Raw genomic sequence first — 20,438 nt, 5'->3', positions numbered from 1 at the left:
CATAATCTGGTCTCATCTTATGTATTCACTGCCCAGTTCCAGAATCAGCATCTCTCTAAGGCAATCCATTATTAAGTCCTGGAGTTAACCATTTAAGATTTTTGTGAACCCAGGATAATCTATCTGAATGCCATGATGTACTCTGAAAGCTGCACAAAGTGTAAAAAAGTTTAAACTTTGAGCACCCAAGCCAAAATTACCACAAATGACCCTCATACATAATAGCAACACTTCCACCATTTCTTGTACTATATTCTTTTTTTTTTTTTTTCCAAAAATGAGCTGAGTTGGGTGGGTAGAACAGATATTTTGCATTCATTTTTCAGATAAGAAAATTGAGATAGAAGTGATGACAATGAGTAATGTCAGGGAGCCAGACATCGATATAGCCAATATCTCCTATTCTGTGCCTCTCAGACAACACCACCACTGTGGTGGGCCCCTGTGCAATTCAGCTGTAACAATATGGGTATACTCATAGTTCCTGCTACTCCACTGAAAATCCTATTGTAGGCTTCCTAGGTGTCCAGTTAAACCAAAACTTTTCTCTATATAGCCATATTAGTTCAATAAATAAAAAGGAAAAAATACTCCTAAAAATCATAAAAGATGATTGGCAAATATGTTATAATAGATTTTTTTTATAAAACAGCAACCTTCTAATAAGCTTCTGCTGTGTGCATGCCAATATATTAAGCATTGTAAGAAGGAAGGATAAAATAAACAGCATATGTGGCTGTCCATGATATACTAATATCCTGTCCTCACAAAGTTTAGATATAAGGAAATTAAGATTGCTCATCAAGAGCTAAAATATGTAATCAGTACATAATTGATCAGCTCTAAAACTACGTAGACAGAAAAATAAATGACATACAAGCCAACAAGATTTACTGGGATAGTTACACTGACAGAAAGTACAGCTTAATCTAGGAGGAGGGCAAGCTATAAAGAAAAAGACAAGTAAGGGAAGTCAAGAAAGCAAACACAGTAATACAATTAACTACACAGGAGGGGCCCTTAGCCCCAACCTGAGAAGTCTGGTAAGGCTTTCCAGAGGAAGTGAGGTCTAATGTGAGAAGCAAAGTACAAGTAATAATCAGTATATGGGCAAAGGAAACATGTTCAAAGACCTGGAAATGTGACAGCCGGGCACAAGCCCAACCCTAACATTTACAAGGCCTACACCAAGAGTACAAAGGAAGACCCATTTGCCATGTGATTAAATATTTAAAAGTTATAAAGCAAGTCAACAAACTATTAAACATATTCTATCCTCCTACATTGGCAAATACACCTTACAATGACTTGCAAGTTTCAGCTCAGTTCTGCAGATCTGTAGCCAAGCTGGTGACAATTTGGAAAACACTGCAAAGCATGAAGAAAATTAAAAGCACCCAAATTACATCACCAAGAGAAAAATCATTATTCTGGTGTATTTTCCTCCAAAGGTGTGTGTGTGTGTGTGTGTGTGTGTGTGTGTGCGTGTATATTATTTTAAGAGAAATGATATCACATTATATATAAAGATTTTACCCTTTTACTATAGGCCCTTCCACTCCTATAGCTTATAATACAAATCACCTTATTCAGTTACCCAATGTGCATTTTGTAGCTGGCTTATCTTAAAATAGAATTCACAATGTGGGGTTAAGTGTGTTCTACAGACCCCTGGAGATCCCCAAGATCTTTTTCACGGGATTTATAAGGTTGAAACTTTTCATAATAATACATATATTATTATTATTTAAATGATACATATGTATCAGTTTCCTACTGCTAATGTAACAAATTACCACAAACTTTGTGGTTTAAAACAATACAAATTTATTCTCTTACAGTTCTGGAAGTCGGAAGTCTAAAATCAAGGTGTTTGCTTTTGGAGGCATCATTAGTATATAGTAGAGACAATTATTTATGATATTCTCGCAGGATTCATAGATGTATTTGGAGTATTTTGGATAGATGGATTGTACAGAAGGTTTCAGAAGTCACCAATGTGTGTGTATTTATTTTTAATTTATTTTTATCTATTTATTTTTATGCTGAGGGTTTGTTATACATTAGATAGCAGTGATTTTAGAATTATCTTTTCAAATTATAACAGAGCTATTTACTTACATTTAGCCAGTTTTCCTTAGGAAATTGAAAAGCCTAATAATGCCTAAGACTGAATAGAAGCCACCAGAAGGCCTCTTAATGAAAAATGGAGCTTAGATGTCTTTCATGAAAATATTTTGTATCTGCCAGAAGATAAGAGTCCAATATATCCAACAGGAAAGGAACACAGAAGAAAATAGAAATAGCTACTATACACTGAGTCCTTACCATGAGTTAGTTACTGTGCTAAAGATTCTATATACATTATTTATATATTAAGGTCTCTACACACACTTAATTCTCAGAGCAATCACTTAAAAAGTACTATAAGGCTCTTTAATGAGGAAAAAACAAAGGCATAGATAGAGAAGCTAAGTGACTTGCAGAAATAGTAACTGGCAGAGCCAGGATGTAAATTCAGGCCTACGACTTAAAAGTCACTAAACATAACAAATCTTCATTCAACACATATGCCAAATAACTATCAGTACTTTGCAGTGATTAACTCATTTTTTGGTATGCTAAAAAGATACGGAGTCATGAAAGAATATTTAATACCCAACTGCTTGTCCTACTGTCCACTTCCATGTTCCCCAGATACTTAGCAGACACAGAACAAGCTCTTCCCTCTGACATCTGCATCTGCCCTAGCCCATGAGGGCAGATCTAATCTGAGGCCCCCATTTCTTCTAGGATGTTACCCTTCCAATTGCTGTTAACAGGACCGTATCAGCTATACTGTAAGAAAGGATATCACTATCTTACAAAACATTCACCATCTCACAACATACTACGTTTTCCTACTGCTGGGACTTCATGTGTTATCTCCTCTTCTAGAATACTCTTCGCAATTCTAAAGGGATATCAAAATAATATTCTTTTCCTTCAAAGTGTAACATCTAAAATCTGTACCACCCAGTTTAACACTTACATAGTTACTGTCAACTGCTGTTCCACATCTTGTACCTTCAACTAGACTACCTTCAAGGACAGAACCTATATGGAAAACACCAATGGCTGCTTACCCTACAGTACTGCAATTTCTTCCTAGCTAACAGAATTTTAATTTTGTTTGGTTGGTATTGTGCCTAACTCCAAGGAACAAATTATGATTGTTCTAACCAGTCAGTAATCCCATTCTTCGTCAGTGATCAGTCTAGGTTTGGGCATATGACCCAATTCTAGCCAGTGATATAAGAAGAAGTCTACTGATATAGTTCTAGGAAAAGTATCTTCTCTGATAAGAAAAAGAGCACCAAAAAATCCTTTTTTGTACCCTTGCCCATTCCTTCTTAATTGGTACTCTCTCCTATTGAAAACCACAAACAAAGACATTATCAACATTGATGGCAGTGTGGAAAGATGGAAATAGTCAGATCCTCCTAGGGGTTTTACTTTCTTGAGTTAATCTTGTATCCCATGTAAAGGGCGAAAAAGCTACTTAAACACAGAAAAATGGGTACACTATTAAATGTCACCTGATTTTCCAAATTATGAATACATGTGTTTATCTGGTTTATAACTTTGTAATTAAAATTAGGAAAAAACACACTAGTGATGAAGAGAGCAAATGACTAATAGAGCAAAATACTGTATTTATTTTCTTTCTGTATTTATTTATTTATTTTAATCAAAGAACACCCAAAACTGCCGGGGAGCATTCAAGGCAGTGAGTACTTAAAGTGTCAAGATTCTGAAAAAAAGCGAAGCAAGTAAACTCAACAGTCTGAACCACTTTGTGCCCCTGGGCCTTTTCCTGATTCATAAGTATAGAGACTGAGAACCCCCGCAGAAAGTGAAAGTGGAGAGCTTTTGGCAGTCTTATGGGGTTGAGGAGACGAGATTTGACGTTCAGCAATATGGACTTGAATGGCCTAATATTCTGGAGAAAAGATACAGCTAGATCATTCTATGATACTTTTCCCCCCAAAATATTTCTGGTTCCTAGATTTTATGAGCAATAGGCTGAGAAACTAAGTAAAAAGTGGTTAAGAAACTAAGTTGATAAGCAAAGCAGTCAGTAGTCTCAAAATGCAGGGAGATAAAAACTAAATTTCAGCACTCAACAAAGAGGAGTCCTAGTAAACACATAGCTTTCTACCAAAATCCTCAAAGGCTATGCCCTAAAAATAAAGTAAGTCAAAATATAGACTACCTCTTAGAAAGTCTGAAATCATGCTGCAAATTCTCTTGATCTTTAATGGGATCAATGTAATTTGCTCCTAGACTACCTGTCTACCAAGAAAAAAATTAAATACACTATGGTGAAGATATCAACATCCAGAGCATCTATAATTTTTGTATACAACATCCAGCATTCAATCCAAAATTACAAAGCATACCTGAAGTCAAGGTCAAAAGACTGCAAAAACAAGAGAAAAAAAACAGGCAACACAAACAGACCCACAGGTCTGTGTAAAATATTTAGGTATGGATTTTACACAAGTGATTAATATGTTAAAAAAAAAACAGAGAATTTCTCCCAGAGTATAGCAATTTATAGGAAATTAATCAAATGGAAATTTGATGGCTGAAAAATAACTGAAATTCAAAACTTGATAGAAAATAATGAGATACCATTACACACCTGTTGTAACTGCTAAAATCCAAACTACTGACAACACCAAATGTGATATGTATGTGGAGCAATAGGAACTCTCTCATTCACTGTTGGTGGGAATGCAAATGGTACAACCACTTTAAAAGACAATTTGGCAGTTTCTCATAAAACTAAACATACTCTTACCACACGATCCAGCTACTACATTCCTTGGTATTTACCCAAATAAGCTAAAATAGCCAAATAAAAAGAAAAAAAAGATTAAAAAACAAAAACAAAAAAACAGAAGAGCATAAGAAACACGAGGATCTCAGAGAAAAGATCTAACACATGTAGTTGGATTCCTAAAAGGAGAGGGGAGAGAGAATGACGAAACAACACTTGAGGATTCACTGGTCAAAATTATCCCAAGAAGGGAGGGAGGGAGGGAAAGAAAGGGAGAGAAAGGAAAAAAGAAAAAGAAAACAAAAGAAAAAGGAACAAGAAAAATCAAGTCACAGTTCAGGAGGCTCTAATAACCCTAGCCAGGATAAATACAAAGAAAACCACACTTAGGCAACCCTGGTTAAGTTTCTGAAAACCAAATCAAAAACAAAGAAAAAATTCTTAAAAGAGTCCAAAAGGGGAAAAAATAAGACTCATAGCTGACTTTTCAACAGAAATAATGGAAGGCAAATTATACAAGAATTATATCTTTAAAAGTGTTCAAGGGGGGGCGCCTGGGTGGCACAGCGGTTAAGCATCTGCCTTTTGGCTCAGGGCATGATCCCAGCATTATGGGATCGAGCCCCACATCAGGCTCCTCTGCTGTGAGCCTGCTTCTTCCTCTCCCACTCCCCCTGCTTGTGTTCCCTCTCTCACTGGCTGTCTCTATCTCTGTCAAATAAATAAATAAAATCTTTTTTAAAAAAAATAAATAGTGTTCAAGGGGGGCGCCTGGGTGGCACAGCGGTTAAGTGTCTGCCTTCAGCTCAGGGCGTGATCCCGGCATTATGGGATCGAGCCCCACATCAGGCTCCTCCGCCATGAGCCTGCTTCTTCCTCTCCCACTCCCCCTGCTTGTGTTCCCTCTCTCACTGGCTGTCTCTATCTCTGTCGAATAAATAAATAAAATCTTTAAAAAAAAAAAAAAGTGTTCAAGGAAAATGACTACAGGGGACCCCTAGGTAGCTCAGTTGGTTAAGCAACTGCCTTTGGCTTAGGTCGTGATCCCAGAGTCCTGCTCAGCAGGGAGCCTACTTCTTCCTCTCCCTTTACCCCTCCCCCCTGCTCCTGCTCTCTCTCTCTCTCTCCCTCTTGTGTGTGCTCGCTCCCTCTCTTCCTCTCTCTCTCAAATAAATAAAATCATAAAGAAGAAGAAGAAATGAAAAAGATCGTGAGGGATATATAAATAATCAAGCGGGATGACATGCTGCCAAAAATCATGTCCAAAATCTGTCAACCGCCGATGTCTTCTGCCGGCGCCTCCTGGGCACAGCTCTTCCTGCTTGTATCGCACACGCACTCTCTCTGTTTCACATAAATAAAATCTTAAAAAAAAGAAAAGGAAAGAAATGAAAATGACTATAGATCTGGAAATATGTAACTGCAAATATATCCTATAAAAATAAAGGGGAAACAAAAATTTTTACAAACACTGAGTGAACTTATTGTTAGTAGTCAGTAATGAAAGGAAATACTAATGAGAGTTGTTCAGGCAGAAAGATAACTAACCCAGACAGAAACATGAAAATGCAGTATAGAATGAAAAGCAATAGAATAAGTAAAGATGCAGCTAAATCTAAATAGACATTGACAGGGGTGCCTGGGTGGCTGTCAGTAGAGCATCTGCCTTTGGCTCAGGGTATGATCCCAGGGTCCTGGGATGGGACCCTCTGTGTTGGGCTCCCTGCTCAGTGGGGAGTCTGCTTCTCCCTCTCTCTGTCCCTCCCCCTGCTCATGTGCACACTGTCTCTCTCAAATAAAATCTTAAAAAATAAATAAATAGACACTGACATAAAACAACAATAATGTCTTGTGAAATATAAAATATATGCAGAATTAAAACAGACAACAACAACAGCACAAAAAGTAGAAGGGGGATAAAATGAGGTAAAATATCCTAAGGTCCTTGCATTTTCCATGAAGTTGTAGAAGTACAATTTATAGAACTAAAAGGTCAAGTATATGTGTTATAATCTCTAGAGTAATGCACCAAACAAAATATAAGACAGTGTGCAACTAATAAAGTACTGAGAATAGAAATAGAGAAAAAGAACAGCCATGACAAACAGAAAACAGATATAAAAACAGCAGATTTGAACTCAGATATATCAGTGATTACATTAAATGTAAATGGACTACATTACATGGTCTACAAGTCAATAAAAGACCAATGTGAAAAACAAAACTCATATATATGGTGGCTTTTGGCATAAAGAAAGAAATATATTTCAATATAACCGAGTAGAAAGTCCAGAAACAGATCTACAGAAATATATCCATTTGACAGATGATAAAGATGTCACTGCAGTACACAGGAGAATGGAAGGTTTTTCAGTAAATGATGCTGGATCAACTAGGCATCCATCCATATGGGGAAAAAATGGATCTAAATCTTTAACTTACATCACATATGAAAATTAGCTGCAAGGTAAATTATAAATCTAAATATGAAAGACACAAAAAATAAAAATTCTAGAAGGAAATCAGCTAGTTTCTTCATGACCTTGAGGTACAGGAAGAGATCTTAAACAGAACACAAAAAAGACAAAAAATAAATGAGAAGATTAACTGGATTTCATCAGAACTGATGGCATCTTCATCAAAAGATTCCATTAAGAAAGTGAAAAGGCAAACCAGAGCAAGAAAAGACATTTTCAATACATACGTCTGGTAAAGGACTCTTAAGCAGAATGCATAAAGAACTCATAAAATAGGCAAAAAGCCTGAACAGGCAATTCAGAATAGACAATCCAAAAAGCCAATAAACATGCAAAAAGGTATTTAAACTCATAAGCCTTCAGACAAATGTAAAATAAAACCAAAATGTGAGAATACTGCATACACACCAGAATAGCCAAAATTTTTAAAAATGAAAATATCAAGTATTGGTGAAGGTGCAGAGAAACTAGAACTCTCACACACTGCTGCCATAATGAACATGCTATAACCACTTTGAAACTATCTTTGACAGGAGTTGGTACTACTGAGATCCACTTACCCTATCATCTAAGAATTCCATTCCAAGGTATAAAACCTACAGAATTGCATATATAATGCGAGCTAAAATATAGGTACATGTAAATTCATAACAGTATTATTAGTGATAGCCAAAATCTGAAAGAAAAAAAAAACATCAAACATCCACCAACAATATATGATGAATAGAACAGAAAAACTGCAGCATATTTACACAATGAAACTACATGGCAATGAAAAGAATTACTGCTATATTCAGCAACACAGATAAATCTCAAAACATAAATGACACCAGACACAAAGAGTATAAATAGTATAATTCCATTTATATGAAGTTTAGATATCTGTAAAACTAATCGAAAGAAGTCAAAATAATAGTTACCTTTGAAACTGGAAGGGGGAATAAGGGAGAATTCTGAAAGAACAGGTAATGTTTTATTTTTCGAATGAGGGATAATTATGTGTGTGTTCACTTTGTAGAATTTCTACACATATGATCTGCTGATTGTTATGATGGCTAATTTTTTATGTCAACTTCACTGAGCTAAGAGACACCCGGATAGCTGTTAAAACATTATTTATACATGTGTCTGTGAGGGTCTTTCCAAAAGAGATTAGCATTTGACTCAGTAGACTTAAAAAAGGTGACCTAACCAATGGCAAGTGGGCATCATCCAATCAGCTGAGGATCTGAATAAAACAAAGGGCAGAGGAAAGGTGAAATTGCTCTTTGCTGCACATGGAACATCTACCTTCTTCTGCCCTCAGACATTAGCACTTCCAGATCTGGAGCCTTGAGACTTACACCACTGGCTACCCTGATTCTCAGGCCTCTGGGTTTCGACTAAAACTATACCACCAGCTTTCCTGTGCTTCCAATTTGCAGACAACAGATTGTAGGACTCAGCCTCCACAACCATGTGAGGAAATCCTTCATAATAAATCTCTTTCTGGATATCTATCTATCTATCTATCTATTATTAGATTCTATTTCTCTGAGGATCCCAATTATAGTTGTATACATCCCCATATTATGTTATATTTAAATTTTTAAGCTTACCCATATACAAGGTTTTCTTTTGGGATAATGAAAATGTTTTGGAACTAGATAAAAGTGGTAGTTGCAAAACATTGTGAATGTGCTAAATGCCACTGAACTGAACACCTTAAAATGGTTATGTTATATGCATCAACGCAATTAAAAAATAAAGTTACCCAAAAACTCAATTTCAACAATGTATAATTTATTAGACATTAATTACCACAAATATTAAAAGCTGTAATGCTAAACTTACCAACTGCTGTGTCACCATCTAACAAATTGTCATCTTCAGAAGTTTGAAAGTCCATAATAACACCTGCTCCATCTAAAAGCTCCTCATCACTACTTGCACTTGTTATACTGTTGTAGCTGTTTCTATAGTATCCTCTATGGAACAGCTGCTCAGACTCCATTTAGCTGTCTGATTATCTGAAAAAAAGAGGGAAAAAATGGCTTTAACATTTTCCAACATCTAATAAAAATCACCTAGTTTAACAGGACAAAATGAAACTTCTGATTTCTATATTTAAAAAAAATACTAAGGTCATTCACTGTAACAATAGCTAACTATGTCTTTTGGGATGATTTAATAATTCTATTCTCACTATGCAGCTACAAAAAAGAATGAAGAACTTCTTTAGGTAGTGGTATAAAAGAATCTGCAAGATCAATTGTTAAGTTAAAAAAGCACAAAGAAGGGACACCTGGGTGGCTCAATCGCTTAAGCATCTGCCTTCGGCTCAGGTCATGATCCCAGGGTTCTGGGATCGAGCCAGCATCAGGCTCCCTGCTCAGAGGGAAGTCTGCTTCTCCCTCTCCCTCTGCCCCTCCCCATGCTCCTGCTCTCTCTTTCTCTGTCTCAAATAAATAAAGTCTTTTTTAAAAATAAAAATTTAAAAAAATTAAAAAGTACAAAGAAGTGGGGCACATGCGTGGCTCAGTCATTAAGTGTCCAACGCATGACTTTGGCTCAGGTCATGATCTCACGGATCCTGATACGGAGCAGGCATTGGGCTCTGTGCACAGCAGGGAGTCTGCCTGGGATTCTCTCTACCTCTCCCTATGCCTCTCCCCCTACTTGCATGACCTCGAGCACACCCACGCGCACTCTCCCTAATAATAAATCTTTTTTTTTTTTTAAGTACAAAGAAGTGTTTAAGGTATACTATATGTTGGGGCTTCTTACCCCAAAAAGGCAGGGGAGTGGGGGGAAGGAGAGTAAGAAATACAGTGTATAATTGCTTGCGTACATATAGACTATGTCTGGAGGGATTTCTAAGAAAGTTGCTTACAGGAGAAAGGAACAAAATGGCTAAAGTACCAGGTCCAAAAGGGAGACACTTTTGTCCCTGTTGGGTGTTTTACAAGATGCAAGCACTAATTTTAAGATGCTGTGCTTTAAAATTTTTTAATATTAATTTTTCTCCTTTCATTATTTTAAAATTTAAATTTTCAGAGTCCATTGTCATATACCAAGCATGGAAAATACGATAAGTAACAATTTTCATTTTTTCAAAGCAGGTAATACCAAAAATGCTTATTTTCATTATTCTTACTCTCTATGCTTTAAAAACAATATTATTCCTAAATAGTTTGATTTTTTCAATACATCTTACTTGCTCAACATCTAAATGAGAGTTCAACATATTAGCAATAGACTTGAAAGGCTCATGTGAGGGACTTGAAAGACACAGTCATAAAAGCAGTCAAACCAGTAAGCCTTGTAAAACAAGAATTTAATATGTCATAATAAGTACATATGAAAATAAAAGATAATGGCACTAAGCATACTCCAATTCTAGCGCTGAGTTCTATACTGAAGACTTGAAGTGTTTAAGACAATCTCCTGTCCTCAGTAAACTGTCCTTCTGCACAGGGAAAAATAAACTCAAAGAGCTATAACAATTAAAAATTATTTGCAAAGATTTTACATATCTTTTTAGAAAAATAAAATATTGCCAAAAACTATTTTTAACAGATTTATTACTACAAACTTCCTAACTTAAAGACTACGTTAGAGAAGGTGAAGTTTCGAATACTCCTTGAGAGGATGTCTCTATTCTCAACACCTGGCACAGTGAGTGGTACATAATGTATGAGTAGTAAATGTCAAAATGTCAAATTGTTATTCAGTCAATGAGGTAAAAAAGAGAAATGTATTCAATTTTCAATAAACAAATGCTCTCTACAACAGTACAAATATGGTCTTGGGAGAATAACCAAAAACTAGCACATGGATTACAAAGCAGAACTTAACTGCTTTGCAACTTCATTAATGTTTTATGGTTATCTCTACCAAAGACAGCCTATGATAACTTATGGAGATCTGCTAGAACGTACTAACTAAGGCAAGAGCTCTATATTTAAGGTAAATGTTAGAATAGTATGAAAATAACTGTTCATGCTAAGAACTTCACAGTGTCCACAGAGGCAATAAAATTAAATATTATGGCTCTTGAATAAATACCCAAAAGCCTTTTAAAAAATAAGCATGTATAGGGGCACCTGGGTGGCTCGGTTGGCAAGCGTCTACCTTTGGCTCAGGACGTGATCCCAGGGTCCTGGAATCAAGCCCCACATCAAGCCTGCTTCTCCCTCTCCCTCTGCCTGCCATTCCCCTTGCCTGTGCGCGCGCGCGCTCTCTCTCTGTCAAATAAATAAATAAAATCTTAAAAAAAAATAAGCATGAACAATTCCAAGAATCATTTTAATTTTGATGTATCAAAGCACATATGCTAAGATTTTGGAAAGAACACAAATATTCTATTCTTCACTTCTTTACCTCATGATCAGACTAGCAGGGCTTAAGACATGTGATAACACACATCAATGAACGTCAGTTGGAAGCTACATATCACTAAGAAGTCTCTCTAAAATAATTACAAATGTCTGTGTACTGGGACCTCAATCAGGAAGTTCCAAGATATCCCCTCCATTTATTCCTAAAAGTGCCTCAAAAACCATTAGTGACAACTGGCAACTTAATTCTTTCAAAATGTTTAAAAAGCTTAATTTTGGGGCGCCTGGGTGGCTCAGTGGGTTAAGCATCGGACTCCTGATTTCAGCTCAGGTCATGATCTCAGGGTCCTGAGACTGAGGTGGGCGTGGAGCCTGCTTAAGAGTCAATCTCTGCCCCGCCCCATGTGTGCCCCTCTACCTCTCCCTCTCTCCTCTTTAAAAACAAAAAAACTGAATTTCACCAATACCTCTGAGACATCTAGCCTCCACACCTTTATAACAAGAGCAACTCAACTCTGTTTCAAAAGTCTATTAAACTCAGGCCTGCATGGTTTATTATTTCTATAAATCTGTTAATTTATAAAAAATTACCCTTCTTATTAACCTAGGAACCTATAGAGCTGTATGCTGACCACTGTCAATAGCCTTGGAACATGGCTAGTTCAAACTGAGATGTGCTCAAAGGTAAAATACCTACCACATTTTTAAGTCTTAATACGAAAAGAAAAAAAAAAAGAATGTCAAATATTCTGCTAATAATATTATGTTGACTCCATGTTGAAATAATACTTTAGATATATTGAGTTAAATAAATTAAAATTAATCTATTTTATTTTTACCTTTTTAATATGGCTAAAAAATTTTAAATTACATGTGGCTCCCATGTGCAGCACAAATATTTGTATTGAACAGCACTGCTACACAATATCCAAAATTATTGGGAGCATAAAGGAAATGTACAGAAGAACGCCAGATACCAGTGACAAACTTTTTTAAGCTCTAAACTCAATTCCCAGGCTTGCTCACAAAAGGTTATTTAAACCACAATACAGCAGCTGAAATTTTGCATATTAAAAAAATGAAAATACTACAAAGTTAGTCATCTTTTCCTTTTTAATGGTCAAACAATATATTTGAAATCCTTTCAAAACATAACAGACACACATTAGCCTGTGAATATATTCTTGCAGTTATAAAGATTAGAAATAACCTATGAAAATCTCCAGGAATAAAGCCTGGTCTACCGCAGTAAATTCCTAAATGATCTATGTACAATCACCTTGACCCCCTCTAATCTGATCTCCATACTGCAACCACCAACGTCTTTTCTAAAAGCAAGTCCGATGAGTAATCTCTCCCCACTCCATGGATAAAAGTCCTAATCACTTCTCACTGACCTTAGCACACCAACTCTTGAACATAGCAGACAAGACGCTATACAGCCTGGCCTCTGCCTAGTTCTCCAGCTTCATTTTGAAGTGTGTACTTCTCACGGTACTCTAGACTCATTGATCTTCCTCTCAGTCCTACTAGGCTGTTTCCTGTCTTTTTTTTTTTTTTTTTTTTTTTTTTTTAATTTATGTCAGGAGAGAGAGCTCACACAGGCAGGGGGAGCGGCAGGCAGAGGAGGCAGAGCAGGCAGAGGGAGAAGCAGGCTCCCCGCTGGGCAAGGAGCTGATGTGGGACTCAATCCCAAGACCCTGAGATCGAAGGCAGGCACTTAACTAACTGAGCCACCCAGGCGTCCCATGGGCTATTTCCTGATTTATAGCTGCCTTAGCTTAGAACATACCCTCCCCTCTCCATCCAATTAACTTTCCTATGCATTCTTCAGATCTCACATGAATTGCCTCCTTATTTAACAAACTCTTTTTTTTTAAGATTTTATTTATTTATTTGACAGAGAAAGACAGCCAGCGAGAGAGGGAACACAAGCAGGGGGAGTGGGAGAGGAAGAAGCAGGCTCCTAGCAGAGGAGCCTGATGTGGGGCTCGATCCCAGAACGCTGGGATCACACCCTGAGCCGAAGGCAGACGCTTAATGACTGAGCCACCCAGGCGCCCCATATTTAACAAAATCTTAAACAGAGTTTACTATAGGTTTGACACCATCCTAAACATGGCACAAATTAACTTGTTTATACTTGGATTAAATATAATCACAATCCTAAAGCTTAGGTACTATCATTATACTCATTTGCCAGATGAGGAAACTGATGCACAGAGTTTAAATAACTTATCCAAAGTCATGGAACTAGTAAGAAAAGCTTCCCTGACCTACTTACTCCCGGGGCAAATTTTCACTGACTAGGTCAAATTTTCATTGTTAGTTCTTAGATCTCTCCTTTATATCACTTATTACAGCTATAATGTTATATTTAATTTATGTGATTATTTAATTAACATCTTTCCAACTACAATATATATCAGGAGGTCTGGCACAGTGTCAATTTTTGTTCAACATTGCATATTTGATGGTCATTAGCACAATACCTGGCATATATCGGGTGTTCAATTTTTTTTATTAAATTTTTTGAAGTAATTGTGATTTCACATGCAGTGGTAATAAATCATACAGAGATATTCTGTGTACCCTTTACTCAGTTTCCACCAATGGTGATATCTTGCAAAACTACAGAACAATATCACAATCCAAATACTGACACTGATAGTACACTCAAGATACAGAACATACCCATCACCACAAGGATGGCTCATGTTGCCCTTTTATAGCCACATGTACTTTCTTCCAACCCTACCACCACCCCATCCTTAACCCCCTTCCAACCCATAATCTATTTTCTATTCCTAGAATTTTGCCATTTCAAGTCTGTTATATAAATGGAATCATACAGTATGTTACTTTTGGTGATTAGCTCTTTGCACTCAGCACAATTCTCTGGAGATTCACCCAGGTTATTGTATGTATCAACAGCTCTTCCCTTTTTATTGCTGAGTAGTATTCTACGGTATGGATGTACCATCGTTTAACCACTCACCCACTTTAGACTATCCGGCTCTTTTCTAGGTTTGGGGTATTATGACTCAAGCTGTTATAAATATCCATGCACAGGTTTTTGTGTGAACTTAAGTCTTCATTTCTTTGAAACAGAAGTCAAGGAGAGCAATAACTGGGTCATATGGTAATTGCATGTTTAGTTTTTTAAGGAATTGCCAGTTTTACATTCCCACCAACAATAAATATATGGGTGATCCACTTTCTTCACATCCTTATCAGCACTTCCTATTGTCACCATTTTTTTTTAAAGATTTTATTTATCTGAGAGGGAGATAGAGAGCATGCGCAGGAGGAAGCAGGAGGCAGGCAGGGGGGTGGGGGGGGCAAAGGGAGAGGGAGAAGCAGACTCCCCACTGAGCAAGGAGTCTGACTTGGGGCTCAATTCACGAGCTGAGCCAAAGGCAGATGCTTAACTGACTGAGCCACCCAGGTACCCCATCACCATTTTTTATTTTAGCCATTCTGATAGGTGTGTAGTGATAATTCACTGTAGTTTTAGTTTGCATTTCCCCAATGGCTAATCATGTTGAACATCTTTTTACGTGCTTATTTGCTATCTCCCTATCCTCTTCAGTGAAATGACTGTTCATATATTTTTCCCATTTTCCAATTGGGTTGCTTTTTTACTGCTAAGTTTTATACTTTAGAATATATATTCTAGATGCTAGTCCTTTGTCAGATATGCTGTTTGCAAATATTTTCCCCCACTCTGTAGCCTTTTTTTTTTTTTAAAGTAATCTCTACACCCAACGTGAGGCTCAAACTCACAACCCAGAGATCAAGAATCACATGCTCCACCAACTGAGCCAACCAGGTGCCCTTGACTTCCTTCTCTTTGATAGGGTCTATCACAGAGCAAAAATATTTAATTTTGATGAAGTTCAATTTATCAATTTTTCCTTTATGGATTATGCTTTTGGTGTTATCTAAAAAATCTACCTCCCAAAGATTTTCTTCTCACAGTTTTTTAGTTTTATATTTTATTTGTAAGTCCATGATCCATTTGACATGAGTTTTTGTATAAGGTGTTAAGACACAGGTTGAAGGTTTTTTTTTCTTTTTTTCTTTCTTTCCTTCTTTACTTCTCTCTTTCTTTCTTTTTCTTTTTTTAATTGTTTGGATGTCCAATTGTTCCAGCTGCATTTGCTGAAAAAGGTTATCTTTCTCTGAGTTTTTTTTTTTTTGCCTTTGTCAAAAATTAGTTGGGCATATTTGTGTATGTCTATTTCACCGTTCTGTGTTCTGTTTCACTGATCTACATATCTATACCTACAGCAATACCACAGTCTCAATTACTCTAGCCCTGAAATAAGCCTTGAAATTGGATAGATTAACTTGTCACACTTTATTCTTATTTTTCAAAATTGCTTTGGCTGTTCTAGTTTTTTTGTCTTTCCATACAAATTTTATAATCTTACCTATATCTACAAAAGCTTGCTGGAGCAGTTAATATTTATGCTATGAATAAATAAGAAATGCATAACAAATGAATGGCACATCTTTACTTGGATGCTATATGCAAACTCTAATTCAACAAAACTGAAGCTGAGTAAGTATTTGCCACAAACTTGCTTGTCCTCCTACACTCCCTATCTCAGCTTACAGGACCATCATCTCCTCGTGGGCAAAATTAGTTTTCAGAATCACTTATTAATTTATTTGACAACCATTTACTGAGTACCCATCATGTTTCAGGCACAAAGCCAGGTACTAGGGTAATGAGTAAAATATGGTCCCTACTCCCAAAGCAGTGAAGGTAAAAGACATACAAGTAACTACAGTATGGTATGACAAATATCACAGGAGAGGTATATACAAGGTATTTGATAACACTGAAAAGGAATAAGCATGCTACCTGGAAAAGTCTGTTGACATTTAATAAAGGGAATGTTTAAGCTGAGTATTGAAGCATGAGTGAACTGGGCTAACTATGAGGTGAAAAGTCAGTAGAGACACACAAAAAAAGTACATGCAAAAACACAGCAGAATAACAAAACCTGCTTAGGTAGCTTAAGTAAGAGGGGAACAAAAGAGTAGCTGGAGAGGTGGACATAGGCCAGATCAGAAAGGGAGGAGGTTATACGTTGTGCTAAGGAACTTATTTACTCATTTATATACATGAGAAACCACTAAGAGTTTTTAAGACAAACCATATGACCAAATAGGAATTTCAGCAAGCCAACAGTAGCAGCAGTATGGAAGACAGAAGAGCAAGAGACTGAATGGGGAGTTAGGTAACCCTAATTCCAGTAGAAGCATGTACAATCCTAAATATGAGATACTGAAGGCATAAATAACCTAAGACATCACAATATGGATTAAAAAGAATTCTGAGAAATATTTAAGAGGACATGGTATCTAATAAATTGTGAGGAACAGTGAAGAAAAAATTTAAGGTATCTGCTAGGTTTCTGACTTGACTAATTGATTCAAAACAGTTGAAAGAAACAAATTTCAGTCTCCTGCATCTTATGGGACTTAAGATCAGAGTGTTCTTTCCAACTATAGAATTACGCATCTAGGCTTTAGTTCTATTGGGCCAGACTACAATGAAGGGAATGGTTACCTTCATTCAGTAGACCAACCTCACACCCAAACTGCAGACACTAAGCAGAACACCACCAGAATTGGGGGGTGGGAGCAGAAATAGGAAGACCCTGTAAATTTGTGGCTAAGGGACTCACACAGCCTGACGTAGGTACGCCAATTTTCTATAGCTCCCAACAAAGTTTGCCTCTCTTGTAAAGGAGACTAGGTAGGGCTAAGGACCATGGCTAAGTTTCAAAGATGTATCAGTCATTTATCTGGCTGGCCAGTAAGCTAAATAGAAAAAAAGGCACAATCTCAGTGAAAAAAGGAAAGAAAATCCCAAATATTAGCAACTAGAGAGATGGACAGAAGTTTCACAAACAATGATGGCAGAGAAGTAAAATTCTGACTGATCTAACCATTTGTGTGTAAGGAGCATTTTCATGTTAATACTTTCCTTAAGCATCTCATATAAACATTCTAATTATTGCTAAGTACTGGTCAACAATCAAAATGTGACAATGAATTTCAATATATCACTCATTCATTTACTCATGTTTATGGAATAGCTACTAATGTATCAGAAATTGTAAAAAATATAAACACAATTTTTATTTCTTTTAAGACTTTATCTTTTTTTCAAGTAATTTCTACACCCAACATAAGACTCAAACTCACAACCCCAAGATCAAGAGTCACATTCTCTCCTGAAAGAGCCAGCCGGGTGCCCTTAGGCACAATTTTCCTTACAGCTTTCAATAAAGTTCAGCATAAACTGCATTACATACCATCCTCAAAAGGGATGCTGTAGAAGGTGATGTATACAGCCACACAATAAGAAGCAATACATGAGAGATGTCACAGAAGACATCAGTAGTGTTTTAAGAGCTCAGAAAAAAGAGATCTCATCCCAGTGTGACTGATGGTGGGAAGCCTTCTTTGGAAAAGACACACTTGAGTTTGACCTTAAAAGATTAGTGGGATTTTATGGGACAGACATGGGAGAAGTTAACTGAAGCAAAACTACTGACATGAATCAAGCTAAGGAGCCAAGAAGGCAACAAAAACATTTGAAGATGAGTATGTGTACAGAATACAAGTCCAGTAAAAGGCTTCACGGTCAAATAAGTTTGGGTAATAGAGCATACCCTATTCTAGAATTGTAATGGCTAAGAGCATAGGAAAAGCTCTTGAGAAAACCTGTGGTAAACACTAACTTCATGAACAAAATTTATGAAAAGCTTCTCAAATTTATTTTACCAAAGAATGACCCCTCCACCCCATACATCATGAAACTTAGGTCAGAACATCACAGTAGTAAGAAAGAATTTATTCTGATACAAATTGTCACCACGTACAAGATATGACAATAATGAAACTGATTTCTCCCAAAAGCAATATTACTCAATATTCTATCTCTACTATTAAGTTAGCTCCGTGTCCAAATTGCTGTGCTTATGTTTTTCTTCAAATAAAGTATTAAATGAATAACCCACTAAAAGAAGTAGCTGTCTTCTCTGAAGAAATTTTCCTAGACTCATAAAATTTTTTGGAGTCATTCAAAAGTTAAATACTAGATAGTTTTAAAAGTAAAACACACAAAAAGGCTTAGACTATAAGAAAAAAAAGATAGGTAAGCAATAATCCAACAAAAAGATGATGTGGAAAACATACACTTTGAAAACTAAATAATTTCCATGATTGTACAAGACAGAAACTGTTCCACTACTTCTCAAAAGGGCAAAAAATATATTTAACTGATTCCAGTCAAAGATGCAGATCAAATCTCTCTGTATTTCAGCAATGCAAATGGGCAGTTTCCCCACATGGGTTGATCTTACATTTTACTTAACTGAAGTAACTAAACTACATTTAACTTAACTGAAGAACATTCATCTTTAAAAATCAAAATGAATCATAACCACAATGTTTATATACACGTGAATGTGCATATGAGAAAACACACACACAAAAGAGTTTATTACAGTAGAATGAAGGTTTCAAAAATTATTTTCCAGAGTTTCTGTAATTTTACATTACTTTTATACTTGAAAAATAAATGAACATATGATACTATATCTCTCATCCTAACTTTTCTTCTAACATTTTGACTAGTCTTACATGAAACATTTTGCAGCCATTGAGAGCAAGAGCTCTCAAGTGATACTGCCAGTTGTGACACTTACTGAGACCTTGGACAAGTTAATTAAATCCTCTGTGCCTCAGTTTCCACATCTGTATAACAGGAAAACAAAATACAATTTCCTGGGTTTGGTGTGATAATTGAGATAATCCACAAAAAAACACTTAGAAATGATCCAAAACCACAGAAATCACTCAATAAATATTAACACTTATTTTATCATATGTTTTAGATCGCTGCTGACAAGTCTGACTAGAAACTCAGATGAAAGTTCTACAAAGCAGTGAGTGGCCAAATGCCACAGGATACTGCTTTGATATTTGACCCACCACAGAGATCAAATCTGGCTTCCTGAGAGGTCTGAAAAATATTACCAACATGTCACAGGACAGGAAATGTAAAGCCTATCACCAACACAACCTGGAAAAAGGCCAATTTATTAATATAAAATCATAACCTCAGGAAATCTGTTCCCCTGAACGTACATACCCAGTACCAAGTTGGACTTTTACATTCTTAATGAACTATATATAATTGAAAACACATGCTTAAAACACAATTTCCAAGATATAAGTACTATATAGTTATATTGACCTCTTAAAATCATTTGACCCATTTTCCAAGCAAAGAATCAGTCTTTGAAAAGTGTGGGAGGTAGGGTGTGGGAGGGTGATAGCATGGATTCTGCCAATAGCAGCTGTTTCTATCAACCAGAGGTCATAAAAGCATACTCAATTTAAGAAAATATCTGTAGGTCACACACCTAATTTTTAAGCCACACTATGTAACAACAATAAGCAGTACCTATTTTAAGATGAAAATCAACAATATATACATTAGCATTCTTATATGTACTCTTGAGCTGCACAGATAGTATTTTCTAGTGACTCACGAAGGCACATAAAATTGACTGACATCAGTTAAACTATTTCCATACCGATCTCCTCAAGAAAAGAATCTTGTAAATTAAATTAAACTGTTCAGAGATGAAAAGCAAAGCATTTCTGGAAAGATTCAACAATCAAGGACACAAGCCACAACGATGCTGCAGTAACTACATTGCATGGCTCAAAAAAGTTTATAGTTTGCAGAACTGAACTTTCGAATTATCAAAAAAAAAAAAAAAA

The 20,438-nt window shown here is 36.3% G+C and overlaps 1 protein-coding gene across 2 annotated transcripts in view; it reads right to left on the bottom strand.

Moving 5' to 3' along the window:
• Positions 1-20,438, bottom strand: part of CLCN3 (chloride voltage-gated channel 3) — a 92,635-nt gene that overhangs the window by 71,067 nt on the left and 1,130 nt on the right. For both annotated transcript variants that reach the window (XM_008685632.2, XM_008685633.2), the window contains exon 2: positions 9,136-9,311. In XM_008685632.2, coding sequence (XP_008683854.1) covers positions 9,136-9,295 — 160 coding nt within the window. In that variant the 5' untranslated portion in view covers positions 9,296-9,311. The remainder of the gene's footprint in view (positions 1-9,135; positions 9,312-20,438) is intronic.

This window comes from Ursus maritimus, unplaced genomic scaffold (assembly GCF_017311325.1).
Source record: "Ursus maritimus isolate PB19 unplaced genomic scaffold, ASM1731132v1 scaffold_11, whole genome shotgun sequence".
NCBI lineage: Eukaryota > Metazoa > Chordata > Mammalia > Carnivora > Ursidae > Ursus > Ursus maritimus.
This window is presented reverse-complemented; position numbering and strand designations above follow the sequence as displayed.